Below are 10,953 nucleotides of genomic sequence, written 5' to 3'. Positions count from 1 at the left end.
ATACAATATTAAAACTATAGGTTATATGTTATATTTGATATAACATATTATTATATATATATATATAATATGATAAGTTAGTTATCATATTTATATTTATATTGTTATTAGTATTTTAATAAGAAGAAATGGAGTTACAACTCTCTTTCCCATATTTTCTCTCCACCCACATTAATGGGTGGTGGTTATTTATGGCAAGAAGAATAAAAAGGAAAATGTTTTTTCTTCTTCGTGAGGCTGTTGGTTGAACGATTGAGATAGAAAAAGAAAATACATAAGTGTTCTGTGGTTTTTGTCTTGGTTTTGTGAACATTCTCAATCTCCCTCCTACACATTAAGTTTTCCCTCTTAACCAAAATAGTCAGAGCCCACCACTCCTAGGTTCTCACCTTAAGAATACCAAGGTAACGTTTATGGTAGTGTCCAATTCTATTTGAGGTTTATCTTGAAGAAAGTCTTCAAGTTGTTTGTGATCCGTTCGAGGGAAAAACGCGAAGAAAGGTCTTCAAATGTGAGGTTTACTGAAACTCATTCTTTCTAAAGCATGCTGTAATTTAGAATTAAATGCATATCTTATTGTTTGTTTACTGTAAACTTTATATTCAATGAATTATGGAATTTTGTCGATTCGCTTATGCTCAAGGTTCTCTCTGTTAGAGATCCTTCAAACTAGACTTAAACATTTACCAAAATTACAATAATCGATACTCGATGCATGTTACTCGATTACTCGATACTCATTCCTCGTTACACGACCTTGTAACCTAATAAACATATAGTTGCTCATAAAAATTATATTTTCTATACATAATTTGATAAAATAAAAATACAGTATACATTTGCTCATAGAAACTATATTTTCTCATATTAAAACCACAAATTTGTACATTTACAAAGTATACGAAATTTACATAGAAAGACCTAATAAAAAAACATTGCTTAGCCCATAACTCGGCACCATACTATATCCTAAATTCATGCATTTTATCCTACCTTAAGCTCTCCATACTCGTCTCGGTCACCAGGTATTAAAGAACTTGAGACAAAATATCCTACAGTCCAGTGTATCTACACCCTATAGCGAGCCTATATTGACACGACTTAACTTCCAAGGACTAGGTTGAAGTCGGGCTTCAAAGCATATAGGTTGCAAAATTGTGTTAGAGAGAAGAGAGTGTAGCATAAAGGTGCTAAGAATGATACCAGATCCCTCGATGTGATTTACTTGGGGAGTGAGTCATCAGAAGGATGCGTCCAAGGTTCACATTTATCACCAAAATAATCTAGTGTTGTTTGTAGATGAGTGGGCTATAGAGATAGTCGACATCTAACCATCCCGACTGGTGTTCAACTTCTAATCCCACCACAAAGTCCATATACGCGTGCTCTTTCTCCTATATTTTCGCAATGTGTTCCCTCGTTTTGCAATGTACGACGCAAAACACACTATTTAGACCCTATAGGTTCAGGTAACATTGCAAAATATTTAACAATAGTTTAAGGTATATCAATCATGCAAAATCATATATTAAAATTTACATCATCGAGCATATACCAATATGCCATTTGACAATGTCGTGAATCAATGTACACATATCTCCGGTCCGCTAATAAACTTCCTCCGGAGAAACATGAATAAGGAATCAAGAATCTGCAATTTACAAGTTCAATCAATGAATGGAAATAGAGAATAATAAGCATACAAAAGTAATAAAGGATGTAGCGTATATCGTTCTTAACCTCAAAAACTGTCATTTGTTAGCTCCTGGAATAACTCCTTCGTCGTGCAATTCCTTCTAAAAAGGACGCATGTACCTGGCCAGTGAGGACCCATATCCACGCTGGTCAACCAGACCATGAACTCATTCATCATGTCCTCAGGAATAGCATGTACCAGATCATAGGGGACAATGTCAGTCGAACATTCACCGAGTTGAATGTACTTTTGCTTCTTCCCCGTCACCCTTACCTTGTCAACTGCAAGGGTGTACGGTTGTGTCGGTTTCATCTTCCTACATGTCTGTCTCTGTTCCTCCTCAACATCCACAGGCTCAACCTTCACCTTAGGATTAGAATTGGCTATAGGTTTTTCCTTCACCTTAGGTTCGTCCTCCACCTCAAGAATGGGTGGTATCTTGGGAAGCAACTCAATATACGATAGGATCAATGGGGGAAAGGGTGGTACCTAGGGAAGAAACATGGTAAGAGGAGCAGTGGATACTGGGAGAAGAGAGAGAGTGGTGGATACTGAAATGATAAGAAGGATGGGCTCGATGGGGGTTGGGGAATGAGGTCAATGGGCTTAAGGGGAGGTGAAGGAATAGGGTCAATGGGCTTGGTAGAAAGTTGGGGAATAGGATCAATGGGCTCAGTGGAAAATGGGCCAGTGGGGAATGGAGGAGTGGACTCAGTGGGGAGTAGGCTGTTGGAGAATGAGGGAGTGGACTCAGCAGGAAGTGGGCTGGTGGGTTCTGGCTCAGCGGACTCCACGCCTAAACCCTACATCGTTAAATAAGTACATTAGGTCAAACACTACATTAGATTTACATTATAACAAGTTTAAGATAATACTACGTACCCGACACAAGGATTGCATAAGGTTAGTAATTGTTTATACGTCAGCCTAAAGGTCACTCATGTCAGAATTTACATTTTCAAGTCTGACTGTATATCGTCCAATTTATGCTCCATCATCGACACTCTCTGGTCTATGTCATGGAGTGATCTACGACTGCCTACACGCCCCCATGGGCTCTGAATGGGATGGGCTCGGTAGGGGCTACACTCATTCCTCGGTGGGGGGGCATATGCTCATGAGACTCAATATGAGAAGGGTGAGTCTCACACTCATCAAAGTTGGTCTCATGGGTCTCATAACCATGCAATTACTCATGATTGTGGAGTCCTAGCTCGTGAGACTAATGCTCGTTACTCTCGTAGTCACTGGAGAGACTATGAGCACCTTCATCATGGTGTGACGTGCGTGCCTCTGAGGAACTCATCTCAGCATCAGTGGGCTCGTATACAGGTCATTCATCAACCCTAATGTCTCTATACTGCCTCTCCCTATCCAACATGATCAGTGGTGTGGGTATGATCCTTGTTTGCATAAAACAACAGACAATTTGTTAGTTATACGCGACCTTCACCTTAAATTTGAGTAAATATTGATGTAATATACTAACCTCGTCGGATTGAAACACGTCTCGCTGCATTATTCTGGTCAGCAGTGAATGGGTACACTTCCACCTCAAGAATTGAGGTACAACATTACTATTCATTCGGATTGCAGCTTTTCCAACAATCGTTAATGATCTCATATGCCCTCACCTACCATAATTAATAAACAGCTATAAAATAGGAAAAAGTAGTAGCCGATATTGGAACTAAAAAGGCCAAGGAATGGATATTACCTAGAATGCATACAGAAACCCCTGTAGGTTGTACTTGACAATGTAGCTCTTATTGTTCTTAGACCTTTTCTTGTAGTTCTCGATCTTACCATTCAATCCTTTTTGTAGTCCAAGTAACGTCCTCTCCCATAGCACGTTTCTCCAATCGATGTTGTTGAAGTAATCCAAATCCTCCACATCACTTAATAACTTGTCGACATTAGCCCTCGTCTTTTGTCTCCAAATTATAGCCATTTTAGTGTAATAGACCAATGTCATCTTCACAGCATCCATGTCATTTTCAAACTCCATCTCCTTCTACACTAACTCTAAGGTACAAATATGAATGTCCCCCGTAAAATCATTCCTAAAGTACCTGTTATGCAGTTATCTAGATGCTTCAATCTTCTCACAACTATTGGATTAGGTGACCGCCACAATCCCATCAACAGGAAGTCTTCTTTAAAGAATGTTACGATCATACCAATCAAATCGAACATCATTGCATCCTTCCTATCGTCTTCAACCTCCCTTAATAGAATGTAGTGGACCAATGGACTGTTGAAGATAATGTCCATGCCTACAAATCGTCCAAAGACCGTCTTCTTAAAGAGGGCAAGCTGAGTGGAGGTAGGATTCTCTTTCACTATTTTGTTAATCGTCTCAATGTGAGAGGATAGGCTGGTCGTTTAGCCTGAGAAACGATCCTAAGGAAGAATCTTGAATTATTTAGTCATACTGCATATAAGAATAAAAAACACCAGAAAGTAAACATTTTGTTAAATACTCGACACTCAATACTCGATACATGACACATGATACTCGATATACGATACATGATACACAATACACGATACATGCTACATAGTGTCTGTTGCTCACTACATGTGACTCAATGGTCAATTATCGAGCATTCAGTTTGATTTTCCACCTTCATAACTAATCCTAAAACCCTAAACCCTAGAAGATCTGAAATATCAAAAGAAAATTGAAACGGAAAAGATTCAAACTCCAACCAAACATGTAAGATATGAAAACCAAAATGAAAATGAAAGAAAACCGTATTGGTCGAGTATCGGGGAACAAGAAAGTGAAAAAAAAAAAAAAAAAAACATTGACCAAAATATAAACAAAGAGACAAATGTTACCTGATGCAGAAAGAATCAAGAGAGAATTTTGATTCAAGAGGTGCAGTTGTGACTCAAACTCTAAACTGTAGACGATCCAAAATACCAAAAATATGAAAACAAAAATGGAAAAAATTCCAACTCCAGCCAAACATGCAAGATATGAAAACCGAAATGAAAACGAAGGAAAACTGTATCGGGCGAGTATCGAGGAACATGCAAATGCAAAAAAAAGAAAAGAAAAGAAAAGAAAAAAAGAACATTAAACCAAAATATAAACAAAGGGACATATGTTACCTGATGTAGAGAGAATAAAGAGAGAATTTTGATTCAAGAGGTGTAGTTGTCTCGGGATATAAACTCAAAAGACAAGAGAAAAGTTGCACAAATAGTCTGAATGAATGAGTTGAAGTGGTGAAATAATGAAATTCAATCATTTTAAGTTGGAGTTAAGAATTCAAAAAGTTTTCTAAGATCGAGTATAACTCTGTCGATGATCGAGTATGACGTGGCATGATCGAGTATGGTGGATGTAGGAGTCTCGTACATCGTGCATCGAGTATCGAGTGATTTGTCATCGAGGAACGAGTGACGAGCCATCGAGGAGCGAGTTCCTTTGGTAGTGGCAGACGCGCGGGTGGATCGCTCATGGGCAAGACGATAAAATCACACGTGGATAGCGCAAGCAAAAGGTCACTTTCTATTTGTTTTTTAACAGGTAGCCATTTTTCATTTAACCCTCCAAATTGAGATCATCCGGTACAAAAAAAACTTATATCTATTATCTTGGCCATCAAACAATAAAATTTAAATTTAAATCTAATGTTAAATAATAATAATAATAATAATAACATACAAATACTTATTATAATAAATTAAAAACATAGTGCATGTTGAGGTGTATCAAAGTGTTGGTGACACTGCATTAAAGTAGCCATAAATGGCATCTACACTTTCAAGAGACCAAGATTAGATTAGCAGCATTTTTTCACACCAAATAAGACAGCAAGAGAAAAATAAATTGTGACATTAAATGTGGTTAAACGATTAATGTACGTACACATTTAATGACAATGTCCTTTTTTAAAAAATAAAAAATAAATAAAAGAATCACAATGTCTCAAATTTATTTCTCCAGTTAAATAATTAATGTAGCTTAGAGACACGTGTATCATTCATCACCACAAATATATATATATAGTAGGTTAGAGATACCATGTGTATCATTCATCATCATAAATATATATATTGAAAAATAAAATGAGAAAATTACACAAACCAATCCTTTAAAATGGAATTGGTTACAATTAAATTCTTAAATTTTCAATTTGAGTAATTACCTTCTTTTAATTTTTTTAATGGTTGCAACCAGTACCTTATATTAAATTAAATTAATTAATGGAATAAGAAAAGATTGGTCATTCCACATGTTTATTCTATCTCTTCTTTTCATTTCTTTCCCTCTCCTTCCCTATTCCAACCCAAGCCATAATCTTCAAACTTAAGACGCATGCATCCATTCAAGAGGGCAACAAGGCCATTCCATATATGAATAAAATAGCCACATCATATTGACCTAGCTCCTCTGTTATATTTGTAACCATTATCTACAGATTAATCAATCTTTTTACCATATGAATAATTTTGAGGTGGTCAGAGCATGCGACCATCACAGTCTTCACCAGCAAGGGCACTATCTTCAGCCTATGAAACTTTGATAAGCCAAATCTAAAGCATATTTCTCTCTTTGAAAATCCTCATCCACCTCTTTCTCCAAACAAGAATTAATAACCCTAATTACCTCCATCTTTAGAAATCCAATCTTAAGAAGCAAAGTGCAATGAAAAATTATCATTAGTACAGATATAAACATAAACACTTATAAAAAGAGAAGGGACAAAAAGAAGCAATCCGAAAAGAGAAGGAAATGAAATGAACATATGGAATGACCCATCTTCTCCAGCAAGCTGCTTTTTTTTTTTAAATGAAAAATTTGCCCATATGAGTTATCATAAATAAACATCAATTTAACAAAATGGGCCGATTGCAAATCTTAAACAAAATTAAAGGGAGGTAATTTACGGGTATGATTGTAACCAATCTCATAGTATACAGGTGGTTTGTGCAATTTTTCCATAAAATTAATAATATTGTCCTACATACTACCCACATTCATTATTTGATACGTCATTAAATGATTTATTAATTTATTATTTATTTATTTCATGGATCCTACATAGTTCTTAAATACTATTTTTTTTTTTTTTGGAAATAATAAATGGAGATAGTATGTTAAATTTTTCATACTATATAGAGATAGATAGATAGATGATAACATGGTAGTATGAAATGACGGCTTCTTTTAAAAAAACAATTAATGTGGGACATATACTAATTAATTGTGAGTAAATGAGTAACCTCCATAAATTTTTAAATTGTTTCTACAAATTTTTTCTTTAAAAAATCAAAGGTTATTAAAAAATTTCTAATAAATCATTCAACTTTTGATGTTGTGTCAAATAAGTCTATATTATAGTTCATGTAATCTAATGCTCACATTAGCAAATGTTTGGGCTCGAAATTAGCTCACCATGTAATTTTTAAATATCGTTGGCCTTATATACATTAAAGTAAAATTTGGGAGACTTACAATAATTTTTTCTAAAATATAAAAACAACATACACACAAACCTAAAGGGCCTTTAGCCCATGGGGTTGGATTTGGGTGGGCTTGGGTTTCATAGTCAAGCCCACATTTGAGCCCCTCTTTTACCCTTTCCACCGTATAAAATGCACAATGCTTTTCAGGCAACTCAACAACTCCAACATGCTTATATATTAGTATTGCCATAACACACCAAGCAATTCATTGTGTTTAAACATCACATAATTCATAAAAACATAATCAATAACTCATCAAAAGCAATACAGTTCACTAAAATACATATTGCATGAGATTGATGCTGAAATTTGGAGGGGAGAAATATAATGACGTATATGCTCATTAGTATATGGGTAAAGTAATACACTTTTGGTCTATGAGATTTTGAGCCGATGTTTCTATTTGGTCTATAAAATTTAGTCCTTGAAATCTTGAAAATAGTTCTGAAATTAATTGATAGTAGACCAACAAAAAAAAGTAACATGACATTGTTGCACTAACTTTGTAGCTTTGGGGACAAATTATGTGGTTTAGGTTCACTTGAGGCACGTTTTCTAGATTTGTTTTACTTTCAAAATGAAACTTAGGTATTTTTAGGCCACTTTGTAGCCTTCAAAAGACATGAGAGTTGTTGATATTATTATAATTTTGAAATCTATTCTTTCGATATTTTAGATTTTAGCATCCTCGTCTCTTAACATTTTTTTCATTTATTCTCTCATCTCTTACAGAAATGAGAAGAGTTTAAATTTATATATAAAAACTACCAACGATCTCTTTTGTAGTGGTTGAGGGATTGGCTTAACATAATAATAATTAGTATAACCTTGATTTTTTTTCCCTTAAAAACTAGGGAGACCAAATTAAATATTTAAAATTATATCGACTAAAAGAAAATGTGTTTCTCAGATTCGAAGAACAAAAATGATATTCTAATATATTTTTTTAACACTCCCCTTAGATCATTTTCCAAACTAAAAAAGAAATAATTAAGAAAAGAAAAATGAATATTTTTGAAATTCACATAGTGGGCTATATTCTATTATAAAAGGGAGCGAAAGCCAAGAGAATTGTACCAAAAGAAAAGAAAAAAAAAAAACTGAAAAGAAACTAAAACCCCCTCCTCCAAGAACAAGAACTCTGCAATTATCAAAAAAACGATGCTGTTCAATTTCGTCGTCAACGATATGCGCACTCTGATAAACGCAGCCACCGCAGTAGGGATGGTGGATACAATGGCGGATGTAACATTTTCACCGGAAATGTTATGCATAATGGCGGATTCATATGTTTCAATTAAAGCCGCCATCGGCATTCAACTTTGGCCTCCATTCTTCGATCATTACTTCTGCATCAACAACCTTCAGCGTTCTTGGTTTTACCTCACCAAGATTTTCCCTCTTACCCTAGAATTACTAGATTCTGGTTACACTTCTTTCACTTTCTCTATCATTGAGCCTTACGAAGAACGCGCCAAACTCAAATTCGAAGGTCCTAATGGTAATTTTCTTTTCCTTTAATTCATTGTTAATTCCTCTTCTTTTTCTTTCAACGCATTCTTGTTTCTTATTTCTTTAATTTCATTTTCTAGGGCTTCTTCATGAAATTGAATTCAAATTGTATTATTCTCATCACCCCTTGTACGTCGGCGAATTTGATCTCTCTGTTTTTGTTTCCTTGGATTCTCAAGAATTCTCCAGCATTGTCGATGAATATCATATGTTTGATTATGGTAATTATTCCATTTTTGTTTAATTTTGGTGTTGTACTCCCATTCAATCTTGAATGCAGTCAGGGTGATTTCTTAAAAAAAGAAGAAAAAAAAATGTTATCTATCGATATTTTTATCATAAATTATGAACGATTGTTTTCGAATATAGTAAAATAAATCAAAATATTTATAAATATAGTAATTTTTTATCGTCTATTTATCACTCACAATAGACTAAAATTTGTGTTCTATCGCATCGTATCACCATGATATTTTATTATTATTTTCAACAGTTTTATCATTAAAAATAAGTTTTCAAAAATAATACACCAACTGCATTTTTTTAAATTGAATTATTATTTAATCAATTTCTGGAAAATTTAGATATAATGTGAAATTAAGACTGGTCAACTCTTATATATATAACTTTGGGTTATTTATTAGCATTTTTAAGTTTTGAAATAATATTTTCGTAGTGTATTTATGTGTATTTTCTTATATGAAAATTATTATTATTATTTAATCAATTTTAATCAAATTTAAATATAATGTGAAAATATGGATGGACAATTTGTGGCTTTCTTTTCTGTAATGCAATAAGAAGAAATGATTGATGAAATATAATGGAAAATTATGTCTCTGTGTTTGCGTGTAAAAAATAATGACGCACATTCGATGAAAAAAAATCTATTAGCATTTTTACTCTAAATTTTAAAAGAATATTCACGTATTGATAAAAATTATTATTATTATTTAATCAATTTCAGTAAAAATTAATTTTGAAAGACTAAAGGTAAAATTTATTGAAAATACTATAAAGACCAAAATGATATTAAAACTTTGGATTTATACATACAAGTTAATTTCAGTTTTTAATTGTTGGTTACTACTGTTATTTACAGTTCATGTTACTATAACGAGCACACGAGTGACATTCTCTTATGCCATTGTGCAAGAGACAATTCTTACCCCACAGGTATATAATATTTTGAGGATGTTAATATAATTAATTAATATAATATATGGTTTAATTACTGTTAATGTAGGATGGACAATGCTTGATTGGAGGTGTTAGAGCACCAAATCAAATTCAATTCATAATCACTTTGGCTCCAGCAGAAGTTTTCTATCATATTGCAGGTGAAGCTAAGAGGATATGGTTCTTCAAGGCATTTAATTCCACCAAAGGTGTAATTACTGCACCTATTGGATTGAATGGTCGACTTGTAGCTTTTTTCTGTGATGTATTTGCAGAATCTACATAATAATCACATATAATACCAAATTTTGTCGTTCTAGATTTTGGACCATGAAATATACATACCTATATTCCTTTCGATTTCAAAATTCTTCTTCCTAACGTTGCGAAATAAACTTACATATGTAGCGTATGTTTGAGTGTAGTTTTGAAATTATTAAAATTATTTTTGTTGCACCTAAAATCACTTAGAAGTACGCCTTTAATCACTCGAAATTATTTTAATGTTTAATTTTACATTTCAATAAAAATTGGTTTTGAAATATTAAAAAGCATGTTTCATTTAATTATAAGTACTTTTGGAAGATGTATTTTTTTAATTAAAAGTAATTTGAAAGTGAATATTGATATAAACTATCCTTAATTATAAAACTTATTTTTAATTAATACAATGATTATTCTCTTCTCGTAATGTAACAAATGGCTTCTCTTTTTCATATATGTAAATATATAAAAGATTAATTCCTTACATTAATTAATAATAATGATTATTATCAGTAATTGTTAGCAAATTTTTGTTTTATTAAGTTATTGATCAAACATATAATTAGATATAGGAATACTATTTTTGTCACATGAAAGAAAAAGTAGGACTCTCCTTCAACAAAATTCAATTCAAAGTGCATGGCAAGTTTAGGTATTCAATAAATATTTGATAAAACAATAAATATAACTCCTGTCATTATATCATCTTCTTGTTAAGAAAATTTAATGGCTTTTTGTTTTTGGATGGATAAAAATGAGATTTCAAATACATTAACGATAGATTTGAGAACTTAAAAGGATTAGACGAATAAGATTAG

General features: G+C 33.1%; 1 protein-coding gene across 1 annotated transcript; it reads left to right on the top strand.

Annotated features, from left to right (window-relative positions):
* The first annotated feature begins 8,182 nt into the window (after positions 1-8,182).
* On the top strand, positions 8,183-10,194 carry LOC120068348. The gene is made up of 4 exons (XM_039020086.1): positions 8,183-8,681; positions 8,773-8,913; positions 9,795-9,868; positions 9,939-10,194. The coding sequence occupies exons 1-4, from the start codon at positions 8,342-8,344 to the stop codon at positions 10,155-10,157; spliced, it is 774 nt and encodes a 257-aa protein (XP_038876014.1). The 5' UTR covers positions 8,183-8,341; the 3' UTR covers positions 10,158-10,194.
* The last annotated feature ends 759 nt before the right edge of the window (positions 10,195-10,953 follow it).

The sequence above is a fragment of the Benincasa hispida genome, chromosome 12 (assembly GCF_009727055.1).
Source record: "Benincasa hispida cultivar B227 chromosome 12, ASM972705v1, whole genome shotgun sequence".
NCBI classification, from domain to species: Eukaryota; Viridiplantae; Streptophyta; class Magnoliopsida; order Cucurbitales; family Cucurbitaceae; genus Benincasa; species Benincasa hispida.
This window is presented reverse-complemented; position numbering and strand designations above follow the sequence as displayed.